A 13,791-nucleotide genomic window follows, 5' to 3' on the forward strand; every position below is an offset into this window, starting at 1 on the left:
ACAGTTGTTTTTACTATATTTTTTTAAGCTTTAATTATTTTATTTTTATATTGTGTATTCTATTATTAATTTATATTATATCTTAAATATTTCAAACTAAATTTAAATAAAATAAAAATAACATACACTTAAGTATACCAACACAAAAAGGTGGAAGCAGATAAACTAAAAAGAATAATCAAACATTTGTCTTTTGTAAAAATGATAAAAAGTAAACTTAATAAATATTTTAAGGATAAAAAAAGAAATAAAATATAAGAAGTTAGAAGTTAAAATATTATTTATTTGATATATAGCATCTCAAAAAATATTACAAGCCATTAAAATAAGTTTTATAAGCACTTTATAAATGTTACCTTGAGGATCAAAAGTTGTGCTTTAAATTTTAAAATTAGAGCAACAAAAATAGGAAAAAAAATTAGAGGGACAAAAAATATATCTTATTAAAAAAAAATAATGTTACCACAAACCTAAATCCAAATATTGCTTTATAAGTGCTAATATAAATATATATAATGTTACCTTGAGGATCAAAATTGATTTATTTTAAAATTAGATGGGCCAAAATAGGATAAAAAAATTAAAGGACTAAAACCAAACTACAAAAATTTTAGAAAAACCAAAAATATATTTTATAAGAAAACAGTGTTAAAATGAACCTAAATGTCCAAAGATTGCTTCAAAATCTTTTGCATGAGACAAAATAAATATTTCTTTACCTATAAAATCAAATTAAAATTTTGGGACCAAATTCATATTTTAACTTTCTTACCTTTATATTTTGATTTATGAATGAGAATCAACATGCAGTGTTGCAAACTAGAATTTTGATATGGCAAATCAGCTTTCTGTTTAAGTTTTGGGATGAAATAACTTATTATGTTTAATTTCAGTAATGAAGGTTCTATCTACCAAAAAGTAGTGAATTAGAGTTGTGAAGTGTTTATATTTTAACGAACTTGCAATAAGTTTCATTGTCAATTGAAATGTTTATTTCTTTTACTGTGAATAATTAAGTTTGATATATTTTATATGTAAAAAAATAAAAGTTTTCATTATAACTTATATAGTTAGGATTTTGCAAAATTGATCCTCAAGTTTAATAGATTCACAAATTAATTAATTTAAATTAGTTTGGGCCATTATGTAAGCTGCTTAGTGGGCTAAGGTCAGAATTTTTGCTTCGGGGATTGGGTCCTCTCTTTTGGGTTATGTTGTTGTTAGTAGTAGTTATTTTTAAGTGACTTGTTATTCTTACATCGCTTTGTTTTAATTTAAAACTCCTATTCTCAGCTGCGGCTTTTTTTTTTTTTTTTTTAATTATGTTCTACATCGGAAATTGTACAAGTTTCTCATAAATAGTCCTTGCAACGTCAAACTTTCAGCGAGGGTCTCTTTTTTTGTTTTTGTTTTTTTCTTAGATATACGAGGGTGTCTCTTTTAATTGGCATTTTATTTTAATAAAACAATTTAAGGTGTATTCAAATTCTTCTTTTTTTTTTTTTACTGAGTACTCGAATTCTCGTATATTGCTATTGTTATATATATAAAAAAAACACCTCTTACCCGCACACAAAAACAAGCATCAAATTATTAGTAATATATAGTAATTACTATACTACTCATATATAACTCATGTATATATGCACGCCATGCATCCAACATATATTTACCTTTTTCTTTCTTAATGTAATGAATTCTTCTTTTCTGTTGGTGATATAGCTAGATGCGTGGATATGTGGGGGTATCTATAGTTTGTTTTGGTGGCAATCTCATGTATGCATGTGTTGCTGAAAGGTGCATTTTTTACTTTGTCTAACACTATCTATCTATTCTAATTCTAATTTAGTCAAGGGTCTCCTGCCGTCTGAACTTTGTTCTCCACGCGTCGTGTCGTGATTATCCTGGCTACTCTATTTAACCGGCCAAATTATTAAAATAGCATTAGCAGATAAAATGAGACTAAAATATAATAAGTGCAATCAATATTAACAAAGATGAGAAAGTAAATAAATAGCCTGAAAATAAACAAATAAAATGCACCCATCGTTAGTACAGTTTTTAGTCAAGAAAAAAAAAACTGAAATACACTTTTAGTCTTTTATGCTTTCAATTATATTAGTTTGATCTCATGTTTTAAAAAATTTAATTGAATCTTTCATGTTTTTTAAAGTTAGTAAAAAATAATAATAGTTTTTTTTATTTTAGGATATGATTTTGTCTTTACACGAAGCTCATTTCTCTCATGGCCTCTTGTCTTATACTCTTATTATATTGGATATTACTAAACCCATTCCTTTTGATCATGTACATTCATCTCCCTCTTGTTCTCCTTTCTTAATTATATAATCTCTTCTAATGTTTTATTGCCCTCGGATTTCAACCACGATTTATGTTATTTGCTACACCATTTTATGTGTCATTGCCTGCTCATTCGAAGGTTTGTCGCCCTTATCAACAAAGATGACCTAGGTTTGACATGATCGATTTACTGGGTCCCCCAATTTTTTTGAAAAATAAGCCAGGAGTCAGTTCAGTTACTTCGAGTTATTGCATCTCCAATCTGAAAAGCGACTCAAACCAGCTATGTGAACCACCATTTTTGGTTCAATGGGCTTGAGGTTTGACCAATTAGTTTGATCCGAATTTGATAATATTAATTAGTTTAGCTAAGAACTGAAACAAATAAACATGAATAGAATATTGTTCTAAAGATAAATGCTAATTAATGATCTTAATACGCCGGTTAAAAGAGTAAAAGTAGAAAACTCTTTGTTGGAATAATTAGAACAACTTCTCTTGATTTGCGAATATGACTTTTCATTATTTTATTGGCGTAAATTATTTTTACTTCCAATTATACGTAGATTATAAGTAGATTTTATTAGAGGCAATTCTAGTTTTAACTTCTTGATCTGTGATCAAACCGGATAGAAAGAGACATCATAGTTACCTCTCATAAGTGTTTTAATAATAACCCAATCCATTTTTTTAAAATATATTATATTACCTTCATTTATTGTCCTTATTTTCCCCACTACCAAAAAAAAAAACTCATGAAAGAATCAACGCATTATTTAATGACAGATTGATCAAATAATATTAAAAATTTTATTCATTAGTCAGAACACAATTTTTATTATATCAGATTAAGTTGCTTAACCAGCAATAAAAAAAGGAAGAAAAACAATATACAAATGGAGATAAATGATTTATTGCGTACAAAAAGAAAAAGAAACACACAGTTTGTATATTTATTTGCAGTGCAGAACATAACTAAAAATAAGAAAAAGAAGTTTCTTATAAGCTTGTTTTTATTTTCAATCAAGTAACATAGTTGGAAGAATAACTCCTTATTTAAATATTATATTCATGACTTCTTAGATCATCATATGAAGTGTGCTTTAGTGTAAACACTTCTTATCCAATTGTTGGAACCTGATAAACAATTCCGTCTTTGGTGACCCAAACCCAAACCCTATCACATCGGAAATCAGGGGTGACTATGGTTCCTTTCAGCACAGTGTTAGCGTCCACCAAAGGATTCTCCCTCTCAATTGTAGCCACCGCCACCGTTCCTTCCACTCCAACCAACTCAGGCCATGAGCTCTTACCTTCACACAAATTAAACATCAAATTATAAAACTTAGACACTCATTGAGCCATGCATGGTAATAATATATTACTAGTCATAGCTCATGCATAAATTATAATGCACTCGAACATGTTTACCTTTGCACTCGGACGACATCTTTTTTTGGGGCTTTCTTAATGTAATTCGATCTTCTGTTCGTGATATAGATGCATTAGTATGTGGGGGTTTTTATAATTTGTTCTGGTGGCAATCTTATGTGTTGCTGAACGGTGTATATTTTTCTATCTAACACGTGACGTACGATGGAAGTTAATCACATATTGTCAAAATTTATACAAATAAGATCTTTCAAACTTTACAATGACACGCATAAAGTGTTCTATTTTGAAACGCTTTGCTACTGAATTCATTGTCGTACAAATCTTTAAGCACATAGCTTCGAAATTCTAATATAAGCGCATATATGTTCATGAACCAAGTTGGCAAGCTAGCTGTTACTAGATCATAATATTGCTTACAATATAATAATGTATTACATTTATAATTTATATCAAAACGGGCTACCCAACCTAAGATGGGCCAATCAGATGCAAGAGTTAAATGGACTGAACTAACCAAATCTGGGATTCAATATGAGCCTAAAGATTTTTTGGACTTTACCTGTATTGGGTCATGATTGATTGGGTTAAAAAAGTCTATGTTTAATTTGGGTTCAAAATTTTAAATCGAAACCCTACATTTTATTAGACAGTCTCGAGATGCATTGATTAGCACAATCCACTTTGTCACCTTTATGCACGTTACTATGACATTCATTTTGTTATTAAATATAAATTACTTTTTCAAGGGAAAAAAAGATATGTATTGTATATACGTTAATTAATTTAAATTACTTTTATTTGACTACTATTGCAGCGTATAAGGATAAAATTAGAACAAAAATGAGGATCTATTTGAATTTATTGAAAAGTTAGATTTATGGTTAATATTCACATACATATATAGTGTGTTTGGAAGGTTGTTGAAAAAAGATCATGTTTAGAATGGGTAAGTTATATTAACTTCTTAAATTTCATTCAGAATGTGAAAAATCATATAAAAAAATGTGGAACCAAGCATATTAATTTAGTATACGAATTATAGAGCACACAAATCAAGGGTATCCCGTCTGAATGTGTAAAAAGGTGGTTGTATTCTAAATTAGGAGAGAGAATTTTGTTCTCTGCAGTAATCCATCCTACTTGATTTAACTGGCCAAATTACTCAAATAGTATAAAAAAAATCACAATCAAAATATGTTAGTAACAAAGATGAGAAATAAATAAATAGCCAAAAATTAGTACAATTTATTTGTACAGTTTTTATTCGTGAAAAAATGAAAAAAAAAATATTCTCACAAAAGTACAAAATACATTCATAAAATAATGTGGTGTACACTTTTGACATGGGAGCAGTCCTACATCTCATTAAATGTAAGATCATGGAGCTGGTTCTTAGCAAAGAAAGGAGAAAGGTTGCATTTTCATCTGAAGTCTGGTGCTACTGAACTGTTACATGGGAGTTAACAGACTTGCCCTTAGGTGCTTAATAAAGGCATGTTCAATTCTGTATTAGACTTAGGAAAGGAGGAGATACTTTTTTTCTGCAATTATGTCCAAAGTTTATAACAGCGCACACATAATATTGTTGCACAAATATTTGAAGTGGTGAGGCTAGATTCTTTAAGAGGTGATGGTTATTCTATTCAAATCAATTGTCATGGCAATTGTCCAGTGACATGTACGTATTTCTTCTTTATTTTGGTTGAATGGGCCGTGCAATTGGTGCACACAGGCCTACTCAGATGTAATTATTTCTTGATCTTTGTGGACAAATCTTGTGTTCACTTTAGTTTAAGATCATCTTATCAATAAATCATTAGCTTATAAAAATAGTAAAAATTGCATATAAGAGATTGTTATATTAACTTTTTTTTATATATATAGAATGACAAGAACAGATTTTGAGTCTAAAACATTATACAAGGCCAACTCTAGTTGGTTTATTACATTAATCTTTTGACATTTCTGAAACTTTATTCTGAATAAAATAACATAAAACTGGAAACAATTATTTGATCCCTAGCTAGTGGGGAGCAGTTTCTATCCAATGTGGGGAACTTCCTTGACAATTCCATCTTTATCGATCCAAACCCAAACCCTATCACAGCGGAAATCAGTGATGACCATGTTTCCTTCGGGCACAATGATAGCATCCACCAAAGGGTTCTCTCTCTCAATTGTAGCCTCCGCAACTGTCCCTTGCACTCCAACTAGCTCAGGCCATGAGCTCTTACCTGCACAACATTATAAGACATTATTCATTGCAATTTATGACTATTACTAACTCATTATAACTATGTTCGTATACAAATCTTATATATTTGAGCATACTCCTTACCTTTGCAATCGTCAGACATCTTTAATTATCTTATTGCCTAATTCTCTGTTTGTGACTTTTTTATAAATGCAACTCAGTCTGTTTGGGAGGGGGAGGGGAGGGGGGTATTTATATTTTTTTTGGTGGCTATATAAACCGTGTCGATTCATTCTTCTAATTTAACACGTACATAATTGTCAAAACTTATAATATCACGAAATCAGAATTCAATTTATGCTGCTGGATTGTGTTCAATTCATTCCACAGTTTCACATTTAAATTTATGGATGCATCCTTGCTCTTTTTTATGAGAGAGAGAAATTGGATATCTCCACTAAGAAGTGTAAGACTAAGTTTATGATGCTGTAAGACTAAGTTTTGGGGTTAAAGAAGTGTAGTTCGCTTCCATATAGTTACCAACTAATGTTAAATAATATATATTATCAATTTGGCAAATCAAAGCTATTATGGAGTTTGCTTCTCAAGCTGATTTTATTTCATGGAGACATGTCTATCCTGATACGCTTGCAAAACATGGGCTCTGATCTTTTGGAGATAAGAACAAGGAATTTTTCCTCCATCATTTTTCTATATATCCCCCTGTTGGCTACTTGGATGATGATATTTCGTGGTTTCTTTTCTTGACCGTTCAGCCAGTTTCTCAATATAAAAAAAATGTCTGCTGGGTAAATGAAAACAAAATCAATTCATTTTTTCATAAATCATAATATAAATTTCAATATAGAATTTATAACTGATATCAATAGTTTTTAATAATTCAAAGTTTATTTTATTAAAATTTGTTCTGTCTGACTTTTAATTTATCCACTCCTCAATCCTAGATTCCAAATCCCTATCAATATGTACGGACTAGAGGAAAAGTTTGACCATTAAAAATGCAGTACATGTAGATATGTGAAATATCGATTGTGGATTTGAAAGCCTACATTGCTCTGATTTTTCTTCCATTCTAGCATACGTTAATTAATCGGTCATAAGATAAAGTTGACCTATTCCATTGAAAGATTAACTATTTTATTATTGGTTAAATCTCAAAAAGAAATAAAAAGAAGTTTCTTACAACATCATCGAATATGAAAATAAAATATATTAACCCAATTCAAGAGTATTTTTTTTATGAACAAAATAAAGAACATCTTTAACCAATATTACCTTAGTTTAAGTAAAATTATTTCCAGATTCCTTAATCAAAGCCTTGAATTCATATTTTGTAGATGAAATCGTGATTAGAAGCAAAAATCTCATTAAAAATAATAAAATTTTTTTATAAATATTAGTCATCAATAAAATAAATATATAAATAATTCACACCTATAATATGATAAAAAAAAATCAAGAATATCTCCATATTACAATTGAAGACTGGTCTCTTTAAAAAATTACAAATATTTCAAAATACAATTTCATTACTCAAATATCAAATGATTGTCGCATGCAATTATTTCTATTTTTCATTTACTTTTTAGTTTTTCTTATACACAACTCACTTTAAATAGCAAAGTAATTTCAAAAGTTAAAAATCAATCCTTGATATTACAGGGTACTACAGACACATGCATAACAAATCATAAATGTGTTAGAAAATTAATAGTTGGTTTTGTCGTCAATCACTGCAACATTGACTTTATCCTTCGTTTAAGGAACAAGAGATATCAAAAGTTATCCCATTTTAATCGTACAAAAAAAAAAAAAGCGTGAGAAGCTCAGTTGGCTGTGTCATGCAACGGTTTTCGCATACAACTTAGTAGCCTATTGTAAACATTTGATACTCTACATAGAACCTGAGAAATACATAAAACTGTACACAAGACAAGACAAAGGTTTACACTGTTCTATATGGATTATGGGGGATGAATATTGGATAACAAGCGAGACATATCTTAGTTAAACTAATTTCTGCAAAGATGTCAAATCCAAGATGGAAAACAACTCTTGATTGTTGCAAATATATGTCATTTACGTCTAGTTCTTTTTGGACAAGAAGGCTTATTTGCCATAACATCCTTTGAAGAACTAGAAATATCCTTTTGAGGATCCTCATCACTTCTGTCAAAATCACTTTCTTCATCAAAACTCTCGGTTTTGTCTGTGTCTTCCTCTTCAGGAGATTTCTCAGTATTCTCTGGTTTTGCCAGCTTATCTCGAAGCTCTCTTAGTTTTGATTTTTTTGAATTTAAGACCCCCAGAAACTAAAAAAATAAAAAATGTAATATTAACACAAAATCACCCTTGACGATTGAAACTTTGGAAAAAGGAAAGCAAAAATAAATATGCAAAATTAGTAACAGTACATGTAATGAAAAATATCCAAAGACAATCAAGATAATGTAATATTAACATAAAATCATCCTTTTCACCAGTAAAGTTAGCCTTCAATAACCAGATATTGATGAAAGAGGTGCCCTCCTCAAATTAAATTCTTTAACCTATTTATTTATTAATGTATGTTCTGATTCTTGACTTTTCGAACACAATAATACTGAACATTCTACAAAATGTCTGGAACTTAGTGCAGCCTTTAGCACTGAACGTTTTTAGCATCTCAAGAAAAAGAAAGGGTCCTCACTCCTCAGCCTGTGATTTAGGCATTGCCACAGAAAAATAAGAAAAACAGAAACATTTGGTTTAGGCAGTGACACTATTCAGAAAGATAATCAACAACATAGAAGAACATTAATATTGCAAGTGTATCATGTTGCCCAGGTTTTTTGTTACAGTAGAGAACAAATTCATAAACTAAATATTTTTTTGTTGGCTATTTAAAGATATTTTTTCTTCAATCTAATGAAGAAAAAGGTACCAAATACTTCAGATAAGGTATAAGAGCTTCTAAGAGAAAACTATTTACATCTATGTCATTTACTCATTTATAACCAAATTGTAATTAGATTTTTACATCTGACCTTTTCCAGACCTTGCAATAATATTGGTGAAAGGCTTGTATACTAAGCCAGCATATTTATTGTTAAATTACCTAGTTTCTAATTCATCCTAAAGGAAATGCCATTAATGTAAAAGCAGTTGCCCAGAACAGAGGAGCTGCATGTATATTTTACAAAAATTATATCCTTGTTCAACAGAAAGCCAAGGAAATTTGCAAGAAAAGAAAACGTTCAGCATGGAAGTGAGAGAAGAGGTAATCTCAAATAAGTGTGGCTTCATATAATGATTGTATAATAAGAATGGCTACAGAGATTTTGGTCTATTAAAACTCTCAAATAGGTTTTCCAATTCGGCCCTTGCATCCAGGTGCTGTCTTACACATATATTTTGCTTCATATCATGATTGTATAATAAGAACAGCTACATAGATTTTTTGTCTATTAAAACTAACATGGTATAAGACTCCAATAAATACAACTTATTCAAGTAATTTTGAAAGCATGAGATTAAGATGTGTTTTAAGTATCCAAAAGCTCTGAAGTTAATGGGAAAAGCTTGGCCTAGAATAAATAAAGGGAACACCCTACACTCAATTGCTATTCCAATTGGCTTACTTTTTAACGATTTATAACTGTTAAAAGCAGTAAAGAGAACAAGTTATTAAAAATACTTATAACAATTAGTTTTACAAAAAAACAGACAATGAACTCTTGCACAAAGCCATATAAAGCAGTCAATGACAGCTAGTTTACCATTACAGCAACAGAGAACCAACAAGATAACACAATTTAATTCACGCCTCTGATGGACTATAAATCACCAAAATCTTGAACATGTCAAGCAGAAAATGTGTTACCATAAACTTGTGAATTAGGAATTCAGCATACAGTTAAGAATGACTAAAATAGTGAGAAGCTATTAATTAGTTTGATCAATCAATAGCCTCAGCACTCTGCCAGGACCATCGTGCCTTCTTGACACAGGGCTGAGCCATGCTATGCTGGAACCCAAGCGGGTTTACAATAAGACAACCACAAAGTAAAGGTTAATAAGTTACCTTTGCATAGATTTCAGATTCAAATTCCAGCCTCTCATTGGCAATTCTTTCACTCTGGGTTAAGCACTTCTCAGCTTCCACTTTCATCTTCTCAAACAATTCATTTTCTCTGACAACTTTGTCCTGTACATGCATATGAGCAAACATGCCTAACTATGATGTTCAAAAGTAAAGAAAAGGGAGGAGGGTTACATTCCATGTACCTACACTATTCAATGATGATTTGCATATATATACTCAGGATTTGAATGAGAAAGATTGTTGCCCTAATCTTGTTCTTAATAAAGTTGATATTAGAACCTCCCTTATTGATTTAAGCAGAAATTGACTACATATGTATAAGACTCGTTGAAGCACAAATTGAGTGCCTTATGTATGCAGTGTCACATGCTCGCTGCCTCATCTCTTCTAGGATTTGAACCCATGACCTCCATATCATAAGGCAACAGTCTTACCATTTTGCCAAGGCTTTCCCTCATAAATTCAAGGAGAAACTTGATAAAATAAGTCTGAAGAAGAGTTTATATTGTATATCCTTCTGGGTTGAGTTCTAGCTATTTTTGCTGTTTTGCACATTCTTAAAGACTAGAACAAGAATGGTAGTCACTCTTTCTATAAATGATGATTTCTCCACAGAACAGAAAATATAAATTGAATCGATGAATATAATGATAATGGAACAATGATATACAAGTTTTTACTATTTCATCCTGTTCCTCCTAAAATAAAGAATATAATAAATGACAAGGCAGCCTTTAACTCTCCCATCACCCCATTGAACAATAGAGTCCTATTTGTCACCAGTCATCATAACATCCAATATATTTAGATTAGTTGCTAAAAATTATAATGCTTAAGCTATATAAAATCCACCAGTATATAGGAGCTAAGTAACTAAAAAAAAATATTATCTGCTATCTACACTTACAGACAGATACCGAAAAGGATAATTTCAAAGTAACTTACTTTCCTGGCCACTACTATACATTTTCCTTAATGTTTTGTTTGGATGATAAGAAAATATAAAGCACAGGAAATGCGGATAATGATAGATACATTTTTTTTATTTGGTAGAAGAGAAAATAGAAAGGGAAAAAAATAACTTTTAGAAACATAGTCAAAATTTTATTGTCATATTCTCTTCAATTCAAAATTTCCCATCCTCCTTCATTTCCTTTCTGAAATAAATAGGGGGTAAGCAAGACATCTCCAGCACAATGCCCATCATAAACAAACAAACAAACAGAGAAACATAAAACAGACATGTGAATGCCACACAGTGAGCCTGAAATTACCTGTTTCAAAAACATAATGAGACAAAGAGAGTGTACAAGTTAAGCTGCAGAACCTTACACTTAGATTTATGTTTGAGCCCATGAGAAAGTCCAATATTTCGACATTACTTTTCTTAGAATCAGGAGACAGCAAGCATTTCCATCTCCAAAGCAGAGTCATTCCTTCCTTCTCAAACGTCCACGACAACTGCAACATTCGCATCAACCACATAAAAATAACAAGCATACATTAAGTAGTGACCCTGGAGATATAAGGTTGGTTGGATGGCTATGAAAGAAGGAAAGGAGGGAAAAAGTTACGATATTACCCGCTAACAAAAACTAACAAACTAACAATTAACATTTACCCATAAAAAAAAAAAAAAACTAAGCAGTGACCCTACAATAAATTTCAAAGTATTTAACATAAATAAGAGTTAGTTAGTTAGTTACCCTCTTATGGCCATCACCAGCATCATCCAATGCATAGACAGAGCCGGGTTGTTGAAGCCCCAAATAGCGCTCAGACAAGTTCAGGTACTCTGAAACAGGAAGGTCCCACTGAGCAGCACGCTGCTTCACCTCCTCCTCCGATGCTTACAGTTAAAAAAGGAATAGGAAAAATCAAAACTTGATGATTGTTTTGGGATGAAAATGGAAATGGGTAGCGGAAAAAGAAAAAAAAAAAGAGTGAAAAGGGTAGGGTAGGGTGGTACGGTGGCAGTGCCAGGCGGTGATGCCGTCGGTGACGGCGAGATGGAAGTGAGTGGGAAACCAAGTGGCCTTCACGAAAATGGGTTCTCCTTTTGGAACGAGAAGCTTGGAGCAGGAGAACCTCTCTGTTACATCCTCCATCGATGCTGCTTATGCCCTGCACTTCCACTTCCCCCAATCTCTGTCTCCCCCGTTACACAATCTTTCTCTCTTCTTTTTTTTGGTGAATATACACAATCTTTTGCTTCCTTTCTCAATTTTTGATCTTCCAAGGTTTGAGTTTGACATAAGTTATAAATAAACGACTTTTGTATTTATATTTACGTTTAATTATTAATTTAATATTTAAATTATTTTAAATAATTCAATTTCATCCTCAAATTCTTAAAAATAATTAATTTAGTTCTTAAATTTTTAAGAACATGAAAATTAAATTGATTTTTTTAATAACTAAATTAAACTATTTAAAATAATTTAAGAAACAAATTAATAATTAAATCTTATATTTATAAAAAAAAATTGTGAGAATACTAGCAATTAATAGTTTCGACGAAAAATAATTAAATATTACATATATTAAAAATGACCAAAATATATATTAGTCACTTTATTTAAACTTAATAAAAATATTTAATTTTTTTAAAAAATTAATTTTAAATTTCTTCTTAAATAAATAATTTTTTTAAGTAAAAACAATTTAAATAAACACATAAAAAAGTATAAAAAATTTTATTTTATTAAAAATATTTTTTAAAATAAGCTAAAACAACACATGCTCATTATTTTTCAATCAATATTTTAATGAAGTTATTCAATAGCAATTTTTCAATAACTATTTATAATATTAAATTTGTTAATCCAATTGTTAAACTAAAAATTGTTTTAAGTCGATTAAGTCTATAGTTTTTTTAAACCTGTTATAGTGAATCAACTAGCATCAAAGTAACTAATTACTTTAGGGCAAATTAATCAATTACTGTGTTACATAAACCCATTTCTAAGCTAAGTCATTTATTAAAAGAAATGAAACTATTTTTTTCTTCAAAATATTGAACTTTTACTAGTCTTACATCGGGGAAACTCTATCCCAATTGTTTTCTCAAGTGCTGTAATTGGTTTTTTAAAAATTGCCTCAAGTTTGGCACATTAGGATTGTGGTTGGATCAGTAAAAAAAAAAAAGAGGATTGCGGTTGTTTCTTGTTAATTTTTGGTGATATTGGAAGTCTTAATATTTAGATTTTTCTATTGTTTTGGGTGAGGCATTCGAAAGGCAACAAACTCAGATTTTAATGCAATCCTAATGTATGATGACACAAATTTAATGTGAATATATTTCTTAAAAGATGCAATGAAATGTAATCAAATCATGTTTCAAATGTACAATTACGCAAATAATCATCGTAAAAAATTATTGATTTTTTTAACCACAGAAATAATAAAAATTATTATAAAAGATTTATAATAATTTACATACTTTATAATCAACTGATTAATACAAGATAATTTATCCAAGAAATAAAAGCAATTGAATAAAGAAAAATGAGTAAAAAATAAATAAATTAAAGAAATTAGGGTTTAGAATATTATTGCATAAGTTCGATTCACTCCAAACTACTTGAGAATTTTAACGAGAGTTAACAAAATTTTAAAGAAAAAATTAAGAAAAGAGTAAAGTGTCATATATTTAAATTTGTTAGGAGAAAATAATACTATAATTTTTAACTTAACATAGAAGGATAGTGTAATATTTAAATCCTAAAAAAGGAGCAGTGCAGTTTACTCTTCCATAAATATTTTTTTATTTATTTTAATTACTATTTTTTAAAAC

General features: G+C 29.9%; 1 protein-coding gene across 1 annotated transcript; it reads right to left on the minus strand.

The window, feature by feature from the left end:
• Positions 1-7,641: 7,641 nt before the first annotated feature.
• LOC114370079 (DNA repair protein XRCC4-like) lies at positions 7,642-12,234 on the minus strand. The gene is made up of 5 exons (XM_028327362.1): positions 11,965-12,234; positions 11,702-11,844; positions 11,328-11,456; positions 9,975-10,097; positions 7,642-8,223 (listed from the first exon to the last, which is right to left on the minus strand). The coding sequence occupies exons 1-5, from the start codon at positions 12,101-12,103 to the stop codon at positions 7,987-7,989; spliced, it is 771 nt and encodes a 256-aa protein (XP_028183163.1). The 5' UTR covers positions 12,104-12,234; the 3' UTR covers positions 7,642-7,986.
• Positions 12,235-13,791: the final 1,557 nt, after the last annotated feature.

The sequence above is a fragment of the Glycine soja genome, chromosome 10, assembly GCF_004193775.1.
Source record: "Glycine soja cultivar W05 chromosome 10, ASM419377v2, whole genome shotgun sequence".
In the NCBI taxonomy this organism is placed as follows: domain Eukaryota; kingdom Viridiplantae; phylum Streptophyta; class Magnoliopsida; order Fabales; family Fabaceae; genus Glycine; species Glycine soja.